The sequence below is a fragment of the Lynx rufus genome, unplaced genomic scaffold, assembly GCF_022079265.1.
Source record: "Lynx rufus isolate CCGP_SWC_20201006 ecotype Redwood Valley unplaced genomic scaffold, mLynRuf1.p SCAF_8, whole genome shotgun sequence".
Taxonomy (NCBI): domain Eukaryota; kingdom Metazoa; phylum Chordata; class Mammalia; order Carnivora; family Felidae; genus Lynx; species Lynx rufus.
This window is the reverse complement of record NW_025814896.1, coordinates 33,971,757-33,999,341: the sequence shown is the minus strand read 5'-3', so window position 1 is coordinate 33,999,341 and position 27,585 is coordinate 33,971,757. Positions and strand designations below refer to the sequence as shown.

The 27,585-nt window shown below is 38.8% G+C and overlaps 1 protein-coding gene across 1 annotated transcript in view; it reads left to right on the top strand.

Annotated features, from left to right (window-relative positions):
* TMX4 (thioredoxin related transmembrane protein 4) overlaps positions 1-23,785 on the top strand; it is a 46,164-nt gene extending 22,379 nt beyond the window's left edge. The window contains exons 4-8 of the mRNA XM_047067845.1: positions 936-1,064; positions 3,901-3,946; positions 13,473-13,574; positions 18,433-18,496; positions 19,662-23,785. Coding sequence (XP_046923801.1) covers positions 936-1,064; positions 3,901-3,946; positions 13,473-13,574; positions 18,433-18,496; positions 19,662-20,020 — 700 coding nt within the window. The 3' untranslated portion in view covers positions 20,021-23,785. The remainder of the gene's footprint in view (positions 1-935; positions 1,065-3,900; positions 3,947-13,472; positions 13,575-18,432; positions 18,497-19,661) is intronic.
* The last annotated feature ends 3,800 nt before the right edge of the window (positions 23,786-27,585 follow it).

Sequence of the window (27,585 nt, the reverse complement as noted above, 5' to 3'; positions counted from 1 at the left end):
AGTGCCTCTGTTAATTCCAGATGGAGAAGTTTAGGTGCTGGTTTGATTTCCATATCTAAAGCTCAGAAGAAGGATCTAGACTGAAGACATGTATTTGGGATTCCTCAACATTGAGGTACATAAAAATGCAATGTATCTAGAGAGAACGTATACTGTGGAAGGAGAAATAAGTTAAGGATAGAACCTGGTGTTGACCAATATTAGAACATCTGCAAAGGAAGACAGGGAGTGAGGAACTGAACAGGGGTGGTCAGAGTAATAGGAAGAAGCCAAGAGAGCTCATGTCATAAAAGCCAACAGGAAGGAAGGGATTTTCACAAGTGGGCAGTGCCAATGAGCATAAGAGCAGTTTCTCTGGAGTCATGGAAGCGGAACCACCAATCACATGAGTAGTGAATAAGCAATGCAGGAGGAGAAAATGGCAAGTGTAGACTCTTCCCTTAAGGAAGCTGGACTATGGCGAGAAAATGAGAGGAAGGCCGAGGGGCCTGGAGAATACAAGGTGTTTTGTTAATTTTGACAGGAGGGATTTGAATGACATAAATTTGGAAGTGTGGATGCAGTTTTTTAAAGCTTGATAACAATTAATGTTTTGCTGTTGTAAGAGAAAAATTGAAATCATTGGTAGCAAAAATAATAAGAAACTTGGTAGATTAGACACTGCCAAGAACTTTGCTTGTGGTCCCAAATTGTGCAGTGATAAAATTCCCCATAGAATATATTGTGCTTGCTGTTTTGGAATTTCTCAGCTGTAACAGATTAATATAATGCACACCTTCTGATTTATGCTTACCTATAATTGTTTTCTTCATTTGAGCCAAGTTAAAATTCAAAGTAGAGTTCACATGTAAAATTAGTTGTTGTTTTGGTTTTTATTACCTATAACACTTATCACTTTAATAGATTTATTTTCTATTTGTTTTTATAATTTATAGTGCAAAGGATGGAATATTCCGCCGTTACCGTGGCCCAGGAATCTATGAAGACCTGCAGAATTATATCTTAGAGAAGAAATGGCAATCAGTTGAGCCTCTGACTGGCTGGAAATCCCCGGCTTCTCTGACGTAACTTGTTATTATTATTATTTTTTTTTATGACAGGGTGTTTTTTTAAAACAGAGGTATCAAGTCAACAGTCCATAGGCATTCAAGGTCTACATTTTTCTTCATAGTCACTTCTGATTACCAAGACTACATACTGACCATGCTTGGCCTGTGTTGTGTTTCTGGTTTTATGACCCACATATGTTTCAGCCAGTTGTTAGTATACTAGGAATTAAGTATTCAGATTCAGGTGGATTACAAAAGCCTTTCCTCTAACTTTTGCACTAAGCCATATCAACTGTTTTGTCTTTACAAAATATGATATTGAATACCATTTACCATTCTTTCTTCTGAAGCTATCGTATCTATGTGGAAATAAATCCTATGGTGTCTTTGGGTGCCTAGCGTAACACTGCTGCGGGTAACTTTTGTTCATGATGGCAAACTGTATAATTCTTGGTGAAGTACATAATGCCAGACCATACTGACTTTTTTCCACAGTTGGTTTTAAATTTGAATGAATTGTGATAATTGCAGTTAATATTATGTTAGTTTACACAAGTATAGGGAATATTCCTGGTGAAATAGAATCAAATCATGCAATATTTCAGGAATAAATCATGAAATAGTATTTTATAAAATACCCAAGAAATACATAGCTTACTGTAAAAGCAGTTCATCTTTGGCATTTCATTCTACAAATGTTTGAGTACTGATTTTATGCCAGATGCTATTCTAGGTGCTAGATATTTAACAGGGAGCAAGACAGAGTTGGTCCCTCTGCTCTCCTTATGAAACTTAAAGTAAGACATATTAACAAAAACAACTAGGGATATAAAGAATCTTAGTCTGGATAAGGGCTATTAAAAACAAACCCTTACTAAGACAGGGATGAACTATGGGGGCACGGGCGTCCATTGGATGAGAGGCGGAGTAGCAGGCAGAGCTGAAGGATAGAATGACCTAGCTGGGTAAAGAGCAGGGGTAGGAATATTCTCAACAATGGGTATAGCATGGCCAAAGGCCCCAATTTGGAAAGAGCTCATCATGCTGAGGAGCAGAAACAAGGTTGAGCACAGGGAAAAGGATTGGGAGTGGTATACACCGAGAAAGAGAGGCAGGAGCCAGATCATATGGGTCTGGGTCTCATTTTGGACCTTGGATGTTATCAGTGCATACAATTAGAAGATGGCTCTTAGGAGGAGAGGTTGGAAAGGGCACAAATGGATGAGGGGAGACAGTTAAAGGCTGTTGCAGTGTCCAGCCAAGGGATGGTTGTAGTGCCTATCAGCGTGTCAGCAGTGGGAATTGAGAGAATGGATGGATTTAAAATAAGTTTGAGATGCAGACTTCCTTCTAGAGTTCTCAGGTTGAATGTGTAGAGATGGGTCTCCATAGAGAATTGAGGAACAAAGTGTGTGGGTGGTATTTAAACCTTAGAAGGGAGGGGATCACCTAGAGAGAGGTAAAAAGAAACGTGCTTGGGGCGCCTGGGTGGCGCAGTCGGTTAAGCGTCCGTCCGACTTCAGCCAGGTCACGATCTCGCGGTCCGTGAGTTCGAGCCCCGCGTCAGGCTCTGGGCTGATGGCTCAGAGCCTGGAGCCTGGAGCCTGTTTCCGATTCTGTGTCTCCCTCTCTCTCTGCCCCTCCCCCGTTCATGCTCTGTCTCTCTCTGTCCCAAAAATAAATAAATGTTGAAAAAAAAAAAAAAAACAAAAACAGAAAAAAAAAAAAAAAAGAAACGTGCTTGGGACTGAGCCAGGAGACACCCCAAAATTAAGATGAGTAGAGAAGAAGTCAGCAAAAGGAAACTGAAAATGAGTACCAATGAGGCCGGCAGACAGTTAAGGGTGTACGATTTCCTAGAAGCTAAGCAAAGAGTGCTCAAGAAAGAGGGAGTAGTCACTTGTGTCCTGTGTTACCAAGGGTAAAAGATCGAGTCCGAGACATGGATGTTTGGTAAAGCAGTGCAAAGTCATCATGGTCTTGACAAGTAGTGATAATGTAGTAGTGAGGATGGAAGCCAGATGTGATGGTTAAAGGTATGGTGAGAAGAAACAGTAAGCATAGCTACTCTTTGGAGACGTTTGTGAAGTCTAAGAATGTGCTTTTTAAAAGAAAAGAGGGGATAGAACATGTTTTCATGCAGAAGAAAATGATCCAGCAGAAAGGGAGAAATTACTAATGTAGGAAAAGGAGTGGCAGAAAGAACCAAGTCATTAACAAGATTAAGTGTCCAAGACTAAAGATCCAAGACGCAAATCGAGGAATTAGACTGTGGTAGGGCAGATCAACTTTCTCTGCTGTAACAGGAGGAGGTAGATCAGGTGTACACCAGGCTCAGATTTGATGGTGGGAAGATAAGAGAGGTCACACAATGGCTTCTGATTTCACAGGGACATACAAGGAGTATTTGTTAGCTAAGCATGCATGGAAAGGGGAGGGTGCGGAAGGTCTGAAGAGAGGGAAAAGACATGAGCTATCATCTCAAGTGGAGCCTAAGACAATGCAGTATTGAGTGCTTCCTGAGGTTTGTGACTGGGAAGGGGGAGCAGTCAGTCAGTCATGTGGTTTTCTCCAGAGACACGCAGCTGCCCAGGGTTGGAGTTTTTGCCAGGTATGTATAATGGTGGGAGAAAGGGCCAGGGGGGTTGAATGTATTTATAGCAGAGGAATTGAAATGAAGGCTATGAAATCTAAGCTTTATGGGAATGGAAGTAAATCCAGGAGAGAGGACAACATATTGCAAAAAGTGGAGGGGCAGATCCTTATGACCTAAGCTTTGTTTTGGTTTGTTTCATCATAGTATATATCACCAGTGGTTCTCCTTCTCTTCATTTATTAATTTTTTTTTTAGGATGTCTGGAATGGCTGGTCTATTTAGCATCTCTGGCAAGATATGGGTGAGTAATTAAATATACCTTTTGTGACTATCTTGGCAGAGAGGTGTTTTTTTTTTTTTAATTTTTTTTTTCTCAACGTTTTTTATTTATTTTGGGACAGAGAGAGACAGAGCATGAACGGGGGAGGGGCAGAGAGAGAGGGAGACACAGAATCGGAAACAGGCTCCAGGCTCTGAGCCATCAGCCCAGAGCCTGACGCGGGGCTCGAACTCCCGGACCGCGAGATCGTGACCTGGCTGAAGTCGGACGGACGCTTAACCGACTGCGCCACCCAGGCGCCCCGGCAGAGAGGTGTTTTTAAGGAGTAAGAATGTAGCTTCTAAGCAATAGGAAAGTAAACACTTATAAGTACTTTTGTAATTCACTTTTCTCCTTACGGCACACAATTGCTCTCATGTGGAGTCCCCAGTAGAAACGTGTCTCTGTGTAGAAGGGCATAAATTGAACACGGACCTGTAACTACTGTGTCAAAGTCCTATTCTGTGTGTCAGGGATCAGCAAACTATATCTTGGGGACTGGCCACCTGTTTTGATAACTTTTATTAGAACACATTAGTTTTCATTCATTGCCTGTTGTCTAGAACTACTTTCATGCTATGATGGTAGAGTTGAGTAGTTGTGACAGAGACCATGTGTCCCACAAGCCGAAGATATTTACTCTGTGACAATTTAAGAAGAACTTCGAGTGTCCCTTGTATATGTGATTTTATCATTTCCCTGAGTCATTTCAGTGAGTTAGAACTGTTATTTAGGTTAAAATTTGAACAATTATATAATCTTGAATGTGTTACGTAATCTTTTACTTCCATTTATGTGTAGGATGGGCTAAATTTTGCCAAATTTAACAAACTTGCTGTGGAATTAAATATATATCCTTAAAGTATTTCAAAAAAAATCTTTAGAAGTGTGTACTTATATTTGTCTTTTCAAACTATGATTCTAAGTCATGATGTCATATTTGGAACTTAACATTCAAGAAGTTCATAAGACTCTTCTGTTTCTCATGCACATCAGTGTATGTTTAGGAAATTTAAGAACAACCTTTTGCATCCTAGTTTTTCAGTTATATTTTATTTTCTGCCTTGTGAGGTAGAATAGTAACTTCAGAATTTTTTAAAAACAGAAATTAAGTTTGTCACTTGGATTCAGTATTTCTTAATGTTTGTTAATTATTTTTTGGCATTTGTGTATGATATTAAATAATAACTTGGATTTTCCCTCTCACCAGATAGCATGAGTTTTATATGGTTTCCTTCTACTATTTTCTTGACACTGGTGAGAAGTTTATTCAGGATTTGAGAATTATGAATTGCCAACTGGGAATTGAGAGTAAGGATTTTACCTTTTGCAGTATGTTGACACTGAAGGTTGTCAGAGTCATATATTCTGATAGCCATCTGAGAACGTTGTAGCCTTATAATGTCTAATTGAACAGGATACTCATAATAGATGGATTTCAGGAATCATGAGAGCAAGATCTTGGCATTGAGCCTATAATAAGTGCAGGTCAAGAGATGAATTTGTTTAGTTGTTTAAGAAGAGTTTGGATGGAAGTTGGTCATCAATTTCACACATTGTAAAAGAGATGTATTTTCAAATACAGTATCTGGGAAGAAAAATGTAAAATAAGTTTATTTTCAAATACAGTATCTGGGAAGAAAAACAATTACTTTGACCTCATATAACTTGGCATTGGTGCTTTGATAAGCAAGAGTTTAGGTAAGGAGTTACAGTTTTTCATTTTATCATGCAAATAATTACAATATGTGGCATTGTTGTGTCAAGGCCAGGAGTGGGTATTTTATCTTCATACACACAGTGCTCCAGCCATGGGCAAGCATGGAAAGATTCTGTGTGGATGTGTCAGACTGCAAAAAAAAAAGAGGGGGGGCATTTTGGAGAATAGAATATGATCTGTCTCTGAATAACCAATTGAGATGTTCTTCTTAGTGATTGAGAAGTAGAGTATATATGATATTTATATACACATGTATATTTAGAATATATTTCCCAATATTTAAAAGGGGACAAAAGAAGATAGTTTTATAGAATAAACTGTTAAATTTGACACACAGTTACATTTTACACTCTACAGAATCACTTTTATCTAATATTAATACCATATTTTTTTTCTTTTTTGTCAGTATTTGCCTGGAATGTTTTCCACTTTCAACCTTTTTAATTGCTTTTTCTATTTTGAATGAGTCTTGTAAAATGCATACAGCAACAAGTAATTCTTTTAAATGATAAATTTAGTCCATTTATGTTTATTAGCATCAGTAATGTATTTGCCCTGACTATAGATTTTGTGTGTGTGTGTGGGGGGGGGGGGTGCGCGCGCGTGCACGTTGGGGGTTAACGTGACTAAAAGAACATAAATGGTAAGTCTGTAGATTATTTTGATTTCTTCGTATGTGTATTCATTACCTTAAAAATCTGTGATAGAAATCATGTATCACCCTCTGTATCAGCATCTAGGTTTTTCAAGTCTCTTGGCAACTTTTGTAGTTTCTTCTTTTCTTAGAAACAAGTTTCCAGACTTGCATGAAATCTCTGGGAAGGGCTCTCACAACCTGTTTCCAGAATTGAGCCCTGGCCCTCTTATTCAAAGAGGGTATGATTTTCACCCTGGTTCCCACCTCAGCCTTCAGGTGTAGTCTTGCCTTTTTACACCTAAAGAACCACTTACTGAGCCAGTCCTCCTAGCTGATTACCCAGCCCACTCAGCATATTTAGCCAGCACATCTCCCTTGCCCAAGATCCTTTCATCAGTTGAATGTATAATTGTGGGGAACATAATCTGTTTATAACTCATGTCTAGACAATATAAAACTATAGTGCAATCATATTAACAGTGAACAAAAGAAACAGCATGTAGAGAGAGAGGGAGGGAGAGGGAGAGGGAATGGCAAGAACTAAATGAGTATAAAGTCTTTAAGGAAGAAGATCAAAACAGGGAAGAAGGAAAGACACAGAGTGGCTAATACCAGTGAGACAAGATTGTTGATGCCCACCCACAATCTCTTATCCTACTGAGATGTTGTGGCTACATAGACAGATAGAAGTCAGTGTTTCTTCAGCAACAGTCTAACCATGCATGAGTGGCTGGTTATGTATAATACTTTTATGGGGGTGTTGCAGAGTGCCTGGATGGCTCAATTGGTTAAGGCTCCAACTCTTGATATCAGCACAGGTCATAATCTCGCAGTTAGTGTGTTTGAGACTCATATCAGGCTCTGTGCTGACAGCGTGGAGCCTGCTTGGGATTTTCTCTCTCCCTCTGTATGTGCCCCTCCCCTGCTCACACTCACGTGCAAGTACTCTCTTTCATGCTTTCTCTCTCTCTCTCAAAATAAATTAAATAAGCATTAAAAAAATACTTCTGTAGGGAAGATTTTATGTTATTAAGTGGGGGAAAGATAGCAAAACAGTTTGTGTAAGGTTAAATTCGTATGGAGTTTTTATGTGTATATAGGAAAATGCTTGGAAGGAGATTAATCAAATATCAACAGTAGCTATCTTTGATACTGAAATTATGGCTGATTTTTTAAAAATCTCTTATCTTGCTCTGTATTTGTCTTTTTTTCTGTAATGAAAAGATAAAATAAAAAGAAGAGCAGCATCTATAAGATCAGAGCCTACTTAACTAATCCTTAAAGTCCTTGAGTTTCTGCTTTAGTAGTGAAGCCAGCCTGCTGGGTCTGGCAATTTGGAAATAAGAACTTGTCCTCAGGATGTCAGAATTGCTTGGTGAGGAGACACCCACACAGCTGAGTTCCTATGAACTCAAGGGTTTTGTTGTGCTCTACATTTGGCTTTCTTAACTCTACACCAACCTCCCATATGTTCTTGCTTGAATAAACGCTTGAGTGAAGAAGTTCCTTGAATTGTGTTATAAGCCAGATCCTGTGAGCTTCCTGCTGTCCTCTGGAATCTGAGGGATGCTTGGTAGGTAACTTGTACAACAATGTGGGAAAAGTGGGGGGAGGGGTGGTTGATAATCTCAAATGTTCTGTCCAGTGATGATGGTATCCACCTATGTATTTTAATTTTTATATAAACTCCTAGAAGTCACCGCCACTTTAACTGTAACACTTATCCTCACATGTAGTCTTGACATTTGCCTACCTCATTAGAGTCACTGAAGCCTGGAAGATGTACAACTCAAGGAATTTCTCAAAGAATGGATAGACATTTTCTAGATATGGAATTGGTACTGATTATATATTTTTGGTAGCAATATATATTATAAATTATATATTTATATATATATATATATAAAATTATAAATTTTATTATAATTATAAAAAGTCACACAACTTAATGAAAAATATTAACAAATATAAAAGATAGTACAAGGTGAGACTAATGTCATGAAAGCAATGTACAGGAGATTGAACTTGGGAAGCACTGTCGCTGAGTCTGGGGCCACAGTCAGGGTTAGGAATCCTGGAGCTGTTGTCTGTGACACATGTATGAAGAGACTTTCTAGTCTTTTGTCTTTTCATCTCTTTTCATAGTTAGCGACAGTGGTGCAGGTAGGAATTAGCTTTCTGTCTTCCAGAGAAACAACTCATTGTTCTCCACCTTGTGTGTGTATCTCTGAATCCATTAGTTTCCCCTGCTATAAACTGTTGTCACTAGAACACTTTGAGTGCTTAGCATAGAACCTGGCACGTAGTCAGTACTTGGTAACTGTTTCTTGTTAGTTGTATTCATTGATCATTTGTCATCATGATTTTACTTTTTACCTCTGACTAGTCAATAAGGAATACTTTATCTTTTTATTCATTTATGTTTTAATCCAAGCTGATAACAGGATTAAAATAGGATTGTATGCCAGTTGTACAACGTGTACGTTTGTGAACGAGGTTTAGCATTTGCATGCATTTCAGTAATTATTTGATTTGGTGAATTTTTGCTGCTTGCTGAGCTAATGTAGTATGTAACTTACTTCAGTGTTATGGCTGTTATGCAAGGATGTAGGCAGTAAGGTATGCTGCGTCTTTGGGAGGACAGTCTATGATGGAGAAGATTTAACGCTCTATGAATCCCTCGCAATGAGCATTAAAGGCCATGAGTATTTAGACTGGAAAATAATGAGAGTGTTTTTTTTTTTCAAAGTGGGACTACTTTTTCCAAAATTTTAATTCTAGTGTAATTAACAAATAGTGCTATATTAGTTTCAAGTGTACAATATAGTGACTCAGCCATTCTATATATTACTCAGTGCTCATCATGATAAGTGAACTCTTAATCCCCTTCACCTATTTCACCCATCCCCCACCCACCTCCCATCTGGTAACCATCAATTTGTTCTTTATGGTTAAGAACATGTTTTTTGGTTTGTGTCTTTTTTTCTTTGTTTTGTTTCTTAAATTCCACATGAGTGAAATCATATGAATTTGTCTTTGATAACTTATTTCACTTAGCATTTTACACTCTAGATCCATCCATGTTGTTGCAAATGGCAAGATTTCATTTTTTATAGCTAAGTAATATTCCATTATACATATGTATCACATCTTTATCCACTCATCTGTTGATGAAACTCAGGTTGCTTCCATAATTTGGCTCTTATAAATAATGCTGCAAAAAACATAGGGGTACATGTATCTTTTCCAGTTGGTGTTTTCATATTCTTTGGGTAAATACCCAGTAGTGGAATTACTGGATCACATGATAGTTCTATTTTTAACTTTTTGAGGAAGCTCCATACTGTTTTCCATGTTGGCTGCACCAGTTTGCATTCATACCAGCAGTGCCTGAGGATTCTTTTTCTCCACATCCACACCAACACTTAACAAGAGTATATTTTAAAGCTCTCAAAACATTTCTCTGTGTTTTAGATAGTGGCATCTCATCTCTTACTGTTTTGAGGGTTTTTTTTTCCTTGTGAAGTTATCTAGAACCATATAGTGGGATGGTGTACACCCACAAAATACCTCTCTCAATGCCTACAAGAGGCTGCAAGATTGTGTCTTGTTGCAAGTGTGAGAGTAAAACATCACAGGTGAAGTGAACCCTTGGCCATTACTAGAGAAAGTCTTTGTGAGCTGCTCCCATGTAGGGCAGATGTTTTGCGGATTCTGATCTGTGTTTGAAAGGGATATTGGGTTTGTCCCAAATGTCCTCAGAGTATATCCACATTGATGGGATAAAAATCCAAAAGGTTCTCATGTAATTCAGGGCCAGCCCAGCTCTGAATGAGACTGTGCAACACTAGGCTGGATGGGTGCCCTTGGGCAGTATCTAACCTGACTTGCAGTGGTTCTGATCCCAGATCAGTTACAGATCTCTATAGAGAGAAGGCTCTAGCTCTGATCCATAGATGCCTTGGCCTTACTCCATTCCTTAAACCCATCTGACCACAGGGTAGAATGTTCTTCTCATTTATTCTACTGTAATGGTGTCTTCATCAGTCCTCTCAAATCTGTATCTAGCCAAAAATTAGCTCTAATTCAGTTATTTATTACAATAGTGCAGTATAAGTCATCAGGCCCATTAGATGATATTTTTGTGCTTTTTTTTTTTAATGTTTTATTTATTTTTGAGACAGGGAGAGACAGCGCATGAACAGGGGAGGGTCAGAGAGAGGGAGACACAGAATCTGAAACAGCCTCCAGGCTCTGAGCTGTCAGCACAGAGCCGGATGCGGGGCTCGAACTCACGGACCGCGAGATCATGACCTGAGCCGAAGTCGGCTGCTTAACCGACTGAGCCACCCAGGCACCCCTATTTTTGTGCTTTTTTTTTTTTTTTTAATTTTTTTTTCAACGTTTTTATTTATTTTTGGGACAGAGAGAGACAGAGCATGAACGGGGAGGGGCAGAGAGAGAGGGAGACACAGAATTGGAAACAGGCTCCAGGCTCCGAGCCATCCGCCCAGAGCCTGATGCGGGGCTCGAACTCACGGACCGCAAGATCGTGACCTGGCTGAAGTCGGACGCTTAACCGACTGCGCCACCCAGGCGCCCCTTTTTGTGCTTTTTAAAGAAACAGTAAGATGCTTCCGTATAATGAGATATAATATTGAACAAGGATCAATATTTTCCACAAATGAAAACTGTCACTTTGGCAATTAAAGAAACAAATATAGGAATCTAAAACTGAGATCAGTTTGAATCAGTTATTACTTGAAAATATATATATATCAAAATTTCAAGTACTCAATACCACAAACCCCAACACTCTTAAGGTGTTCTAAAACTATTTGTGGACTCAGACAAAGTAAACAGATAAGGATTTATGTCTGCAATTGTGAAAACACAACTTGGTTAATGAGGCTTTAATATTAATCAACTAAAAGACCACAAGATGGCAGGGTTTCTCTAAGAGGCTCAAATAAATCCTTTAAAGAGTAAGTGAGGCTCAAATAAATCCTTTAAATGGTAAGTTGATACAAGAAAATTGAAGCAGAGCTTGCTACAATAAGAAGATATTTTGAATGCACTAAGAAATGTCTGACTTGGAATGCAATAATTCAAAGGCAAACAATTTACTTAATTCTAGAAAATAACTTAGAAAATTTCTTGAAGGTTACTTTAATCATTTATTTTGCAGAAAGGGCCTAAGGACCTAAAGTCTAGAAGGACTAATAACTGGACATTATTCATTCCAGCCATATAGACGGATATTATTTATAAAGCAAGCTCCAGAATGTGTATTTCTATGGGTCAGCACAAAGCCAGACTGACTTTCCATATCTTTTAATTCTTCGGCACATTTCAGAGTTTAATCCTGATAGTGGCACTGAGTCATCAAGAAAAGCATAAACTATGAAAACACAGAATTTGTATGATACATTTTAGAACTTACACTGAACAGAATTTGAATAAAGCAAGCTTTTGCTATCCCAAATACCTCTTTTGCCTACTGGGCAGCGCAATGTTAGATTATTCTTTTTTTTTTTTTTAATTTGTTTAATTGTTTATTTTTGAGAGAGAGACAGAGTGTGAGCAGGGGAGGGGCAGAGAGAGAGGGAGACACAGAATCTGAAGCAAACTCTAGGCTCTGAGCTGTCAGCATAGAGCCCGATGCGGGGCTTGAACTCATGAACTGTGAAATCGTGACCTGAGCCAAAGTCTGACACTTAACCAACTGAGCCACTCAGACACCCCAGATTATGTTTAATAAACAATTGCCTCGGCTGAAGATAAAATGATGACCAGTTCCATCAACAGAGCACAGATGATAGTTTTACAAATCACAAGTTGTTTGCATTTCCTATGAATAATTGAAGGATTTGCTAGTATCCTTTTTTTTGTTCAATAAGTATTTATTGAACACTTTGCACGTATCAGTATGTAAATTACTCGCTGGGTCTTTAGATCTATCTCTTCTAATGAATGAGAAATTGGGAGAGAGGAGATCTCAGATTATTCTAGACCAATTAACTAGCTTTTTTGTTTGTTGGTTTATCATTCAGAATTAAGCCAGAATAAAATATATTATTTAATTGTATTGGCATTTATAAATGGAAAAGCCAACAGGAGATACTTGAGTAATTTGGATTTTGAGAAATATTAAAATAGAAACTAGGACTCATTGTCACCCACCTCATCAGCTCTAGGCAAGTCATTCAGTTGTTACCTCTGCTTGCTTGTGGCATTTAGCTCGGGGCCATTTCATCTTGTGTCCAGTAAGTGCTTGGATTGTAGTGAATGACTGCTTTGGAGCTGGAAGGGCCTAACACAGATAATCACTAAGCCATCATGGTGAAGCATGGCTCCTACAAGCCCACATTTAAAAGGGCCTTGGCACCAAACTAGTAGGTTCATATTTGTATGACTTAGCATGTAAATAATTTCTAGCAAAAATGGTATCTCTTCACTGATTTTTTAAAGTATCTGACATCAAATAGGGTCTGAGGGAACAGTAAGAATGAAGGGATGTGAGCTCTACTCAAAAGACTGATGGAATCTCATTTGTTCATAATGAATTAACTGGAAAAATTTTTTCTGTGTAATATTATATTTTCAGTTTTATGGTGAATTACGAAAGTTGTTGAAGATGGGTGGGGTAGAGTAATGGTCTGATTAGAAAAAAGGAAGTATGGAGACATTTTAAGTGGTTGATACTCTGTAAGTAGTAATTTAGTTTCACTTAAAAATTGACAAAGGCCCAAGAAGTTTAATTTTTTATGGATGCCATATGATGAGTAAAAATTGAGATACAGAATTATTAGGGGAGAATGACCAAAAAGAATCTATGAAATGATGAAAGGAGGGGCTAGAAAAACAATTCTGCCAGAGTTCTACCAGATCATGAACAAAGAAATAGAACTCAAAGAAGTATAACTTGAGAACAAAGGTCAAGATATGACCTTGATTATTACTCTCAGATTTTCAATGTTGTAAAATCTGACTTGTTCTTGAAGAATCATATAGATGCAGACTGGATGACCTTTGTGGGAGCTCATACATGTAGAAATAATTTGCAAACTTGAGTTATAGCTAGGGAGGGAGATTCAAACATATTTGGTAATAAGTAAAGATTTTATTTTATATTTTTCTTCTGATTACAGCATCTTCACAACTATTTCACAGTGACCCTTGGAATTCCTGCTTGGTGTTCTTATGTCTTTTTCATCATGGCCACCTTGATTTTTGGCCTTCTCATGGGTCTGGTAAGAAATAATGCCATTTCCCCCGCTTTCTGTAAAGCCACATGGATTTTATGCAAAACTAGAAAGCAGCCAAGAAAGAAAAGATGCATAAACAAATATCATTTTGTGTATAATCTAAGAAGTTAAGTAGCATTTACTTGTTTGATATTACTGTCAGTGGTAATTTGAGATATAATGGAAAATTCATTTAATTGTTATCTCCTAATCCTATCCTGAAATATCCTGAAGATGTGTGCTGCCTAGAATATAGGCAGTAATGAAAGAATTGGAGACCTTATGTGAATTCATAGTCAGTTTCCAAGACAACCAAGTCAGCTGTGATTTCACACATTGCCTACTTGATTGGAACACTGTGGTGATAAGGCCAAACCTGTGAATTTGTTCCTTGAGTGAACAAGATGACTTTTTTCTTGTTCATATCCTCCAACTGAATCTCTAATCCTGACCAGCTACTTATACATAGACTCTAGTTATTCCAAGGTGGATTTTGTAAGATAAGGTAGACAAAAAAAACACAGTCATTATTATGGGAAAAAATAAGATGCAAAGCACATTACTATGTCTTCTTTCGGTGTAAAAAGTGGTATCTAATAGGTATCTGTGCATTTTCTTCCTAGATGTTTTAGGTAAGAATTGAAATAATAAATTTATTTATTTAGCTGCATAGACAACTGTAAGGGTTTTGGCATGTTTTACTCTTTTATATAATTTTTTAATCTTTCTTTTTACCCACACTTGATCAATTTGAGCTTTAAGCTCTAAGATAAGTTCTTTTTTTTTTTTTTTAAGTGTATTTATTTTGGAGAGAGTGCACATGTGTGCAAGCCAGGGAAGGGAGAAAGAATCTCAAGCAATCCCCAGTGTCAGCACAGAGCCTGACACAGGGCTTGAACTCATGAACTGTGAGATCATGACCTGAGCCAAAATCCAGTCAGATGCTTACTGAGTCTCCCAGGTGCCCCAAGATAAGTCTTTAAAACCATTGTGCTATATATTTATCGCACAGCTCCTAAACGCTATATGATAGGAATAATTGATGATTATTAAGAATTTATGTAAAAAGGACAAACATTTAGGTAGGTCTGTCCTTACACTGTATAATGCATTTCAGCTCTTTAGCAAGTTCTTTTTATTTTATTTGTTTACCTTTTTTAAATTAGCAAGTTCTTTTTAAAAAATTAGCTTAAAGTGTTAGCAGTTGCTTTTATCCATATTGATATATAACTTGGGATGACAAAGTCAGACTCCCAAGAAGCCAAGGAGGCTTTTATTTGATTCGATTTGGCTTTGCTACAAACCTGCTTATTTCAAATTATGGTATATTTGATTTGTGACTGCTGGTGTTAGCTTCACAGGTGGGGATGGAACTCAGATATGTCATTCATTAGCTTGCATTAATCCTAGTGCTAACTAACATGTCCCTGACTGACTGGCCTTAAAGTATTTGACTTTGTATAAAGCTGACTGGATATAAATATGCTTCTCCTGTCTATGGTCTAGTTCTGGATTGTTCTGGTGGTGTCTTTCAGGGCCACATGAGTGTGAGGCTTTTGTAGGGGGAGCACCATGAGATACTGGGTGGTTCTCAAGTGGAGTTATGGAGAATGTAGGTTGAGCGTGAGCCTTTTGGAAGACCATTGGAAACTCTTCTCAGCATAAAGGCTTTTTGAAATTTATCTTTGAGGTCAACTTTAAATTCAAGAAATCAAGTCAGGCTTGTCTATGCCCTAACTTCATTTGGGAACTTAGATTCAAATAATCAGTACAGGAGGGTTATTAAGATTTGGCCTGAAGAAACAAGAGAGTTGATTCTAGACTATTCAAGTGATTAAATGATATAGAATATCATTCCTTTATAAGAAATTGGGAGAGTAACTATTTAACAAAATAGTAATAATTTCAAAGCAGTAATAAACTCAGAAATTTTCCGGTAATACATTTCCATAAAATACCAAACACATATCTCTGATTCCTTTTCTACAACTGTAATACATACCAAAAGAAGCACACAACAACCAGAATTGTTGCCTTCAGGGAGGTCTGCAGGTGTGCAGTTCTGTCTTGTATGTCACCTTTGCCATTAACTGAGGGCTGAAAGCAGAGCCCAGGCATGCAGTCACCTGAGGCTTGGTCCTGGTGACCCTGGAAGTTCTTCCCTGTATGAATTCTTATGGAGTTTAACTTCTACAGTGGCCAGGAGGGCAGGATGTTTTCCATAGAGAAGTCATTTCCTGATCAAGTCATTGTTTCCCATAAGCCTATTATGTTTTCTACTTTTTCCTAATTTTAGAAGATGAGAAGTCAAAACAAGGCTACTGGTTTAGATTTTTGTTTGTTTTCGTGATTGAGCCTCACGATGGCTGAAATGTTAATACTAAATGTTATTTTGCACATGTCAGCAAAGGGCCCAGTTTTAGAAATCAAGTATATATTTTGCATTTTAAATCAATATGGGAAAGACCCTTAAGTGTATCATCTGTATATGAAATCACTCTGGCAGTGTCATTTTCTGTCATCAGTGACTCTGCTCTGAAGGATAAAAGACAGCAAAGCTCTAGGCAAACAGAAGAGCAGTGGAAAACACAGGCAGCAATCATATGCCTCTACTCTCCCGTCTCCATTTCAGTTGGTATATGTGGTGACTGTCTAAATTTTGGTACTTGGGTAGATTATTTTTCTGTGTGTTGCTCCCCAGTGTCTAGCACAGAGCCTCCCTCAGAGGAGGGTCTCTAATATCAAGAGGCCTAGATTTCACTCTCTGTGAAAGGTGGCAAATCTGTCTCCCCTCCTCATTTAGTTGCATGGCTATCTGTATCTACCTGGGTCACAGCTGGAACGTGAAAATATAACCCTGGAAGGGAAGAGGAAGAAAAGGGCACTACTCCCCTATAGACCCTGCTTTTATTTATTTATTTTTTTGATTTATTTTTTTTTAACGTTTATTTATTTTTGAGACAGAGAGAGAGCATGAACGGGGTAGGGGCAGAGAGAGAGGGAGACACAGAATCAGAAGCAGGCTCCAGGCTCTGAGCCATCAGCCCAGAGCCTGACGCAGGGCTCGAACTCACGGACCGTGAGATCGTGACCTGAGCTGAAGTCGGACGCTTAACCGACTGAGCCACCCAGGTGCCCCTAGACCCTGCTTTTAAACAGTGCCGTTCTTAGTGGCTTAGGAAGTGGACCATTCCAAGGGAATAGTTCTCTAGATGAGAAAATAGATCTTGAACTGAGAGAATATGGGAGAATAAGAGGGTTTTCCTTCCAGTTTCTGAATTAAGGCTATATGATGGAATAGTGTACTATTAGATATAAAATAGACTTTCATGATAGGTTAACCCAATTCCATCCTTTTGAGAGAGTTCCAGTGAGAAAGCAGTTAAATGACTTGTTCAGGGTCACACAGTTAATGAGAGACAAGGTTGAGGTTAGTATGCCTTAAGTCTTTTTCTAGGCCCTCTATACCTAGCCCTCTAGCTGGCCCAGGGAGCTTGTTCCTCACCAACCCACAGAGCTTTATGCATCCCACTGTCCTACCACACTGGTCTCCCCAGCCTTGCATTCAGGGCTTCCTCTGGATATAGGAGCCCCCATGGTCCAGTTTGGTGTAGCTTAGACAAACCAGGCAGCTGGTACTACCCATCCGCTCTGGACTATGCCCAGGGCCTTAAGTGATGCCTCCTTCAAGTGGTCATTCTTGATCCTTCCCAAACCCATAACTGGTTGTAATAGCTGAATCTTTGAAATATCTGTCAAAGTGTTTTATTCATTTTTCTTATGAAATTCATGTTCCATATTGCTTTATGTTTAAACTGCCATTTTTTCTCCTTTTTTGAACTTGTTCCCACAGAAGTTAACACAATACCTTGAACCTAATGAACCAAATTTTGAGTAAAGTGGTAAATGAATATACAGATGGTGATAATCCTGAACACAAAGTAGGGTACTCATTTGACGTTTATGAAACTGAATCAAAAGAACTATGATATCAGGTTCTTTAAAATTTTAGAGCATCTTTAAAACACTAATGTATGAAGTAGTATTACTATCTTAAAGGCCAAGTCTGGGAGTCAGCTAGGTACAAGAAGGACACTGTCCTTCTAAATGGGCAGCTTCTTCCTGGTTGTATCTTTATGTTGTGTGATGCTGCATGGGAAGGTGTGAAGAATGGCTGCAGCTTATTCTGGGTCCAGCTAACTGCACCCCACACCCATAGCTTCATCACCGTGGCCCATGCCGGACTAGGCATGGAACAGGGACTGGGATGAACCTGCCCCTAAGGAGCTTGTAGTTTATCAAGGGAGAGGAATGTTTCTAGCAAGTAGAAAATGATTCATTCATATTTCATTAAGGTCAGAGAAGAAGCCAAGTCAGTCACAGTCTAAAATAGGGTTTAGTTCATATCACTGATAACTTTTCTTGCAATTTATTTCTGTAGAAATTTCTTACGGTTCTCTTAAGAATTCTAGACCCTGAAATAAATAGCCTTTTACTCAGGCATTGGTGAGAGGCAGCCATATACAGACTAGTTTTGTTTGTCCAGAGTGGTGTTTTTAAAAAAGGCCGCTTTAGACTTGACTAATAGTATCCATTTTCTTATACCTGTTTGATTTACCAGTTTTTGGTGGGATCTCTATAGACATTTGACTTTGTGACCCCTGTTATAAATCAATATTTTCCTACATTGTTACATTTGAAAAATTGGAAAGTCTTAATTATGCCCTTGTCCTTTTTGAGGACTTTTGACCAACCGCTAATTATTTGTCTGTAAATATCTGATTATAGATCCAAGACCTAAATTTGAGGCTCTTTGGTAATAAATGTCATATCTATTCACTGTAAAATCACTTTTTCCCTTCAGGTCTTGGTGATAATATCAGAATGTTTCTATGTACCACTTCCAAGGCATTTATCTGAGCGCACTGGTAAGTATGATAAACTCATGTGATAGAGTAGTTTTGGAATTCTGTGGCATGCCCTTTTGTGCTCAGATAGATACTGGAGTTTTCCCCCCTGACTCGTGAGGTGACCAAACCATCACTACTACCAAATTCTTTGAAATATGTTTTCTAGGTCAGATTTGAACAAAAATGATTTTTTTCTTCCCTTAAATTAGGTAATACTTCATTTTGGTCATTGTTTTTCCCCTTGAGTATATGCCCTTCATTAATTAGTTGACACCTTTTCCTTCATTCCAACTGGAATGAGGGAAGAGAACTCACATTTATTGAGTCTCAACCGTGTATCAGTAACTATTCTAAATCCTATAAAAACAGTCTTCCCAAATCCTTGCACTGCTCCACACTGTTTGTGGGACTAAACAGCCCTGGGTTTTCACGTTTTTATTCCTAGTTTTGAGACTTTGCATGAAGACTTCTTTGAGACTTTATAATTGTTTAATTTTATGTGGAAGTTTAACTAAATAAGCTTATATTTCTTTTCAGTTCTTGAAGTTCTCAAGACTTGGAGATTTCCATAGATAATTAGAAAATATATTATGTTCCTTAGAATTGTTAAAAATACCATAAACCCAGTTTAAAGTATAACTTAGGAAAAAAAGGAAATTTTATTAACTCACATAACTGAAAAATCTAGGGATGTTCTGGTTGCAAGCTCAGCCCAAGGGATGTTAGGTTTCTGTTTCTATGTGGCTGATTCAGTGGCTGTCAACAGCCCTAACTCACATTTTATCAGTTTATCAATTCCTGTAGAAAGAGAGAAGGCTTTTCTTCTTGACTCTGGCCAAAAAACTCCTGGGAAGTCCTGTGATTGCCTTGGCTTAAGTCACATTTCTTAACTAATCACCATGACTAGTGAGTGGGTCACTGAGTAAGCCAGAAGGAACCTTTACCCTCCCTGGCTCTGTGCTCTATCAGTCAACACAGTTAGTGAACTTTCCAGAGAGGAATGGAGAAGCCCTGGATGGAGGTAGGACACCGCCAGCCAGAGATCTGTGCAGTGTGATAACATAGCTTCAGATTGGAGAAAACGGTCACGGGCCCCACCCTTTCATTTCACAGCTAACCACACTCAATTGACTGCTGAATGACCAGTTTATTCAGAGGATGTTCCCCTCTCTTCCCTCCACAGAGCAGACTCGGAGGTCAGAGGAGGCTCACAAAGCTGAACAGTTGCAGGATGCAGAGGAGGAAAAAGATGATTCAAATGAGGAAGAAAACAAGGACAGCCTTGTAGATGATGAAGAAGAGAAAGAAGACCTTGGTGATGAGGACGAAGCGGAGGAGGACGAGGAGGAGGACAGTGCTGCCGCTCACGTGGATGAGGAGAGGAACGACGCCCAGGACCAGGGGCCCCTGAGAGAGGTCCAGGAGGATGGAGAACCTGAGCCTGAAGAAGACACGCCTGTGCAGCCCAGCCCAGCCGACACAGAGGTGGCGGAAGACACATTGAGGCAGCGCAAAAGTCAGCATGCCGATAAGGGCCCATAGGTCTAGTGATGGTGTTTCCAAGAATTCAGACCAAAGGACTGTGTCAGCTTCCCTCTGGTCTGCAGTGTAAATCAAATCCGTACTTTTTCCTGAATGAGCAAGCTTCTCTTAAAAAATGATCTCTAGTCATGTAGTCTTATGGCATTAAGCCTCATGTATATTAATGAGAGTCTTTCAGGCATGACAATCAGAAACAGAAAGACAAACACGGTGTTAGATCTGTTTGAGCACTTAGTATGGGCACAAATTCATTTGCTTGGGGCTAGAGAGTTTTGACCTGAGAAAGCACCCCGCAGGCGCCATAAAATGAAAGCAAAGCAACATGAGCCTCCTCACAAGCAGCAGGCGTCTTGTGGAAGTCTTTTGTGTGAAGTATTCGTTTTTGTCAAATGTAAGAAACATCAGCCACCGCGGTGGAGAGACACTTTTTTAGAGGTAGAAATTGAGAGGGCCCTGGATTATTATGGTAGAAAAGAGCTTGGACATCATCCCAACTCTCTGAATCTCTTTTGCTGTGATTTATTTCTTACCTTTAGTATCTCCAACTTTCCCACCACGGGCCTGCAGGCGCCCCACACGCTTCACAATACTTCCTCAGTGATAGGCCACAGACAGCGGCCGGTTGACATCAGCCGCTTTCCTTCTTGACTTAAGGGTTTACATAATCCGGAACCAAAGCCCATGACTGCCAAGAATCTTGAATGAAATGTTGTAACCTTTGGAGATTCAAAAGGAAGTAGGGGTTTTATAGGAGTGATTTTTGTTTTTGTTTTTTGCCAAAATGTAGTAATTACTTTTTTTCAAAAAGTTCCTTTAGCAATATTCTTTTGAAGCCAGAAGTGCCCTAAGTGTTGCCAGTACAAGGTAGTCTTGTGAAGAGAACTTGAATACTTTGTTGTTTTGCTTCCATCTCAAGGGGTTCCTTGGCTCTTGAACCACTTTATTATTAACTGCAAAACCATTTCTGGTTTTCGTTCAGTGATGTGCTTTTGGTGAAAGAATTAATGAAAGTGAATATCTGGAAATGAAAGATTTGGTTTCGTTTCCTTCTTCCTTAATCTTGTAGAGAATTTTATTCCTGTAAATCTCTCAATACTCAGTCCACTAAAAGTACCCAGGGGGCCTGATTTCTTTTAAAGAATCCATCCATCTACTTCTGTCTTACCTGATTTATGTCTTAGAATAAATTCGTAAAATTAGATTCCAAGCTTATGAAAGATGTCTAAAGTTCATCCTACACCCCTTGGGTCCAGACAGAAAAACAAGTAGTACAGGTTTATGAAATTCGAAAAGTTTCTGTCATCTTTATAAAGAAATATGCAGTATACTCCTGTCTGGCTGTTTAGATAACCCTTACCTCATATTAACTTTGAACAGGGGCTCATTGGAGGAGGGGGAGGTCTGAAACTCTCTACCCTCGGGTGGATGAATGGGTCTGTTGCAAGCCTCACACAAAGGGAGTTTTTATTCTGACAGAAGCTAGTTTTTAGAGATGGTTATTTTTCATCTTTCCAACTCAGTTACCTGACAGGCTCATCCCTTAGTATGGTGAGGTTCATTAACAGTCGCCAATAGTTTTTTGCTTCAGACAGCTACAGAATCTTGAGTTTGAAGCCATCACAGAACTGAGGGACTGGGGAAACCTTGACTTTGGCTCATTTCCTGCCCCTCCTGCCATGTAAGTCTCTGATACATCCTCACCCCAAGCACCATGGTTCTGATGGTGGCAGTTATGTCTCCCTAATATTGGGAAACTTTTCTAGATCATTCTCTTCTCTTCTCTTCTGTCACTGGATTTCTTTCTCTGAAACAAAGTTTTCAAAGATCACTAAGTTCAAGTTCAGAGGTGTGGAATAAAAAAGGTTTCATTATTTGACTTTTTTGTTTAAACCTCCCCCCTTTGCCCATTCCCCTATATTAAATCTTTTTTTTTTTTTTTAAGTGTAGTGTTTGACCAGAAGGGAAGGAATGAAGAAATAAAATCCACTTTGGCTTTTTATAAATGTAAGGCCAATTTCCAATTGGACCCCAAATAGTATCTAATTATAATAAGAAAAATATATGTTCTTTCTCAACAATACTTGTAAAAAATTGGAGGAAGAGGAGAAAACAGTTTGGAGAAGAAGGTCCATTAAAAGTTGGAGCATCTGTGGCTACAGGTACCATTTTTTTTTTTAAACATCCCAGCAAAAGATGGGGTTTTTACTCAATGGACTGATAAGTACACATCTAATTTAATCTCTTCCCACTTGAGGCCTTTAAGTTTGTTTTCAGTATTTACTGGATATAAAACTAAAGGGAAAAAGTCAACCTAAAATAATTTATGATTAGATTAACACCTCAATAGGATTTTGTGGATTTTTCATGTGGATAATATATTTAATCCAGGAGCCAAATCATGGAAACACAATTTTGATTTTAAAAATTAAAAAATAATCATGCTTCCTTATGTTGCAATATCAGTTACTTACAGAATAGTGTTTTATGTAACTCAAATCAGGAAAATTAAATAAAAGTGACTCTAGATTTTGGAATAGAAGTGAAATACTTTACATGGGAGCAGTTGGAGCAGGGTGTCTTTTCGCTGATTAGAAGGAAAATTTGAAACTTCTACCTTTTTCTTAGTTTCTTTTATCATTCATCTCTTGCTAGATCTGCTAAAGCACCACAACTTGCTTAGAGCTCTCCCATTGAAGCAATGAGTAGACAATCCCACTTCTTTCCTTCCCTTTGAAGTGTAAGCACTGAATGGGGTGACAGGCAGGACTCCTCTACTTCACAGGTCCCTGCACTGCACGGGTGCATACTTACCACCTGAACTGATGCATATGAGCCCTGTTAGCCACAGGACTCCTTAACTACAAAAAGAAATCCAAAATAATGACTGTAATAAAAAGTAAACAAGCTTTAGAGAATGCCAAATTTTGACTTTTTTATGGCCCCAATCCTTGCTGATAGCTATGGCATTGCTACATGATTTGAGTTTATATAAGCCTGCAGAGTCCACAGTGCATAACACCTTTGGGGAAGGATGATAAAAAATGTCTTCTGAAGTGAGCACTTAGCATATGACTTTTTATGACCAAGTATTTAATACTGGAGCCTGTATGCTGCTTTACAGGATGGCAAGCATTAAAGAGTCCAAAAAAAAAAAAAGTAGAAACAATAGGGTACACCTAAGATTTCAGTATAAAATGTTAAATTGGCATGAAGTGAGAGAAAGAAGGGAAAGATTGGTGCTTTCGCTAATGTGTATCAACTTATCTCTGTCCAACTCAGTGTTGAAGTGTTATCTGCCAGTATTATAAATGTATAATTGACCCATTCCATCAAATATAACAACATTTTGAAAAGTATTCATGTAAATCTTTTGTGCCAACAGAAAACTTCCTCCTTGTTCAGTATCTTTACCTCAGTCCTACATTTTGATCCTCTTCAGAAGATTAGTTTGTCTTGAAAAACCAAACACGGAGTCATCAAGTCTGATGAACCTGGATGGGGCAGCTTTTTGAGTAGCTTTTCTGAACCAAGAGATTTGGTTGAAAGGCCTTTGGTAGTTTCAGACCAGGACATGGCCTTCAGATGGCCTCTTGGTCAAGTTTCACGTGAACTGTGCCATTGTTTCTGTGTGCCTCAGACCATTTTAACATGTTTCCGATGTAGTGTGATTGTATTTGTTCCTAATTAGTTTCTTTGTGCAAATGCAGTTTTTACACTAAAAATACTGTTTATTTGTATTGTAATACATTCTAAATTTGTTATTTATATTTTTTGTAATAGTCGTAATTATTTAGCTCAGAGATATTTAATTATTTTTCTCTTCATCCATGTGTTCTTTGCTTCCTCAGATAGCATCTGCAGTAACTGGAAACAGTAATAGGAAATCAAGATATAAGCCTCAAGCATTATATTGCTTGAATTACAAATCACCTTATCACAAAATTGTATAGAATCTTTGATCATATACCTTTTTATTTTATTGTAAACTTCTATTTGCAGCCAACCCTAATGATAGTGATAAGTAAAATCAAAACAGTGTATGGCTTTTCACAGAACTATTTTCACAAAAGTCATTCACCTAGGGAGTGAAAAATACTGCTTTGTTAAAAAATAATTTTCATCTGTCCATTCTGCATCCAATCTGTTTCCGCCCCCTGCCCCTTTCTTTCTGTCCTCTTTTTGACTTGGTGAAATGCAAACCATGCGCCTTTTAGCTACTTTGGAAAGTGCACAAACCAAGGACAAGTGCAAAGATCCAAGACTTCCTCTTTGTTATAGCCATTGTGTTGCCTATAGAAACTCATTTTACTCATTTGTCAGGTCTCCCTTGGCCCAGCCCTGAGGTGTGGAGGTGGCCAGGGCTGGTGAATATGGCAAAGGATGCTGCTAGTCCTTCAAGACACTGTGGACTGACCTGGTCTCCTGGGGCATGCAGAAGGCTCTGGTCTACACCTAATCCTTCTTATCATGGTAGCATTGGAAAAGCACAAAGGAGATGAGGTGACTTTTAAATGCCTTTAGGGACTGAACTATGGATATTGGATTTTTCACTTTTGAAAAAAATTTTTAATGTTTATTTTTGAGAGAGAGAGTAGGGGAGGGGCAGAGACAGAGGGAGACACAGAATCTGAAGCAGGCTCCAGGCTCCAAGCCATCAGCACAGAGACCGAAGTGGGGCTTGAACCCACAAACCGTGAGATAATGACCTGAGCTGAAGTTGGATGCTTACCGACTGAGCCACCCATGCTCCCCTGGATTTTTCACTTTTGAAAAGATGGTAACGGATGTGCAGTTAGAAGAAAATGATTAAACTTCCATACTGCCAAGTCATTCCTTCAGAGAAACTGCCTCAGAAGGCTCTTTTGTCTATGTAGAGAAAAATATCCATTATGCAGTGTCGCAGCCTACATGAACTTGGTCATACATCCTTGGTGGGAGCAAAGCCTGCAGCTTCTGAAGGCAAAAACACCAAATCTGGAACATATTCCACAGTATTTGGAATTCTATCTTAGAACATGTGAATTTCTCAAGATTGGTGACTGTATTAGGTCAGTCTAGACTGTGTTTACAGACTCCCAAATCTCAGAGGCTTTAAGAACAAGAATTTTATTTCTGCTTCACTTAGGTTAGATCAGCCAACCCAGATAATAGTTGCTCCGCTTCATGTAGGTTTTTCTGGGACCCAAGAGAGGTCAGGAGAGGCTTTGCTGTCTAACATGTGGCTTCTAAGGTGGTTATGGTCATTTTCATCCAACCAGTCTAAAGGGGAAAGAGCATGGAGGAGTGTTTCTGGGAGATCTTAAAGCCAGGCTGCCAGGAGGCACATACGCATTACTTTTCTCATTCCTGTGAGAAGACTTAGTCACGGGGTCACGCCTAATCGAAAGGGAGGCTAGGATGTGTCGCTTTGCCATGTGCTTAATAAAAAATGGAGATTAGAGAGCTGGCCTCTCTGCCACAGTGATGTCATTTTCCTACCTTTGCCACCTGAGCATCTCACAAAGAGCAAGCCCATGTGAAATGTTAGTCACATGAACGCACTGGTGGCAGGAGAGGGAAGAATGCTTGTCTTCCTTCTGGACTTTGTTATATTTGATCTTCAAGATTCCAGACTTTTCAGACTGTGAATGGTGTGTTCTTAGAGAGTTTATATTTTATTTGGGAAGGTGGATATTAGTAAGCAGGAAAAGAATTACAATGTGAGTTTGTGAAAAAGGAACCCAATCTAGGTGAGAGTTTAGGTGGTACATGTGACCAGGAGGGCATGATCAGGGTTGCTGATGCAGAGATAGATTTGGGACCCCTCCAACATACACACATAATCTTTACACTGCACATGTGGAAAAATAGGACTAGCATTTATCTCAATGAGAGGTTCTTGGCTGAGCCATTGGGGTAGATTCTGGGCCTCCTTTTCCCTTTGTATAAGGGAGTGATAGAGAAACAGCTTGTTATTAATCTTTTCATGAGCTGTTTCTTCAACTTTGATATCTTTGATATCTAATCAGTAATTAATAAACTCCATAAATCTCCCTAAATGGAATTCTAGTTGATAGACATCTGGTTAAACGTGTTAACCTAAAAATGACACTATAGAAAGATTGATACTATCAGAATTCTTTGTGTTCTGTTGTTACTGGTGGGGCATATAATTTCTAAAATTACTTATTATAATTAGTTACTTTGGTAGAGCACATAGGATAGACCAAAAGCACATTTGTATCCCAAAGGGACAACCTGCAGGATTCACAAAATTACACAGCTGCCACTCCATGGGATTGTCTTCAAATTCTAGCTCTCTGTGCAATAAATTTTAAGCATGAGTCTCAATCTAATAGTATTAGAAGCCAGCAGGTTATGAGTTGGCCATTAGCTTTTAATTATTTTACTAACAACAATTTTGTATAGAGTATTCTAAGACTTTTCATATCCTTGACTACTCCATAGTATGGCATCAAGTCACCCGGCCCTCCTTCAGAGCCTTTACTCTATTGATACTAAAAAAGGTAAGAACTACCTCCTAACAGAGAAAGTTGTCCCATTAAATTGCATAGAATAGGATGATTTCTTTTTTCTTCTTTTTAACACTTATGAATAGTATTGGTATTTGTTTTAAAATGACAGTTCTGCTCTCATGCTGTAGCAGAAAGATAGGCCCCCTTTTCCATGAGTACAATACAGTCCTAGTGACAGGTTAAAGTAATGACCTTGAGAAACAGGCCCATCAGTACTCTAGAGCAGGGAGAACTGCTTCATTTATAATATGCAAACAGAATGGTGATTTAGGGGCAAACCCATCAAGAGAGATCTTAGTGTACATTGTTCCGAAAAGGGTTAAATTGTTGGCCTTTAACAGTCTAATGATGTGACTCCCCAAGGAGTTTAATCTAGCATTTCCAAGACTTTTTTGACAATGTTGTGGAACAGAAATTTGAAAATCCTCCCACTTTAAAAACTCAAAGTGTTGGCAAAATATAACTCCTCTTTTTAAAGGCAGAGCTAACTGCAAAAGAAAGAATTCACAGGGACCGAAAACCATGAGGTAAATAAACGTGATGTGGTTCTGGGGCTGCCTCAGTGGGTGATGGTTGTGGTGATGGTGGTGGTGGTGGTGGTGGTGGTGGAGGTAGAGATCTGTGTCCTAGGTAACCACAGAGCACGTATTTTACTGGCCACATAGGTATAGATAAAAGGTCTTGACTATAGCAAGGTCAGAAGTTGGAACTGAAATTGCAGAAACTTCCTAGCTACATCCTCAGTGAAACAAAAAAATCTGCTCACTTGCACATGGAAACTACCATAAAGCTTCCTGTCTCAGCCTGGTCTGTGTGTTCAAAACTAGCTTCCCAGAGAAAGCGTGCATAGCCATGGGCCTAACCTTTACATATCGAAGTTTGAATTTACACTAGTTTCATTGTCTCAACAGGCCCCAAACCAAGAAATTATTTTTTTTACGTTTTTATTTTATTTTTTGAGACAGCATGAATGGGGAGGGTCAGAGAGAGAGGGAGATGCAGAATCTGAAACAGGCTCTAGGCTCTGAGCTGTCAGCAGAGAGCCCGATG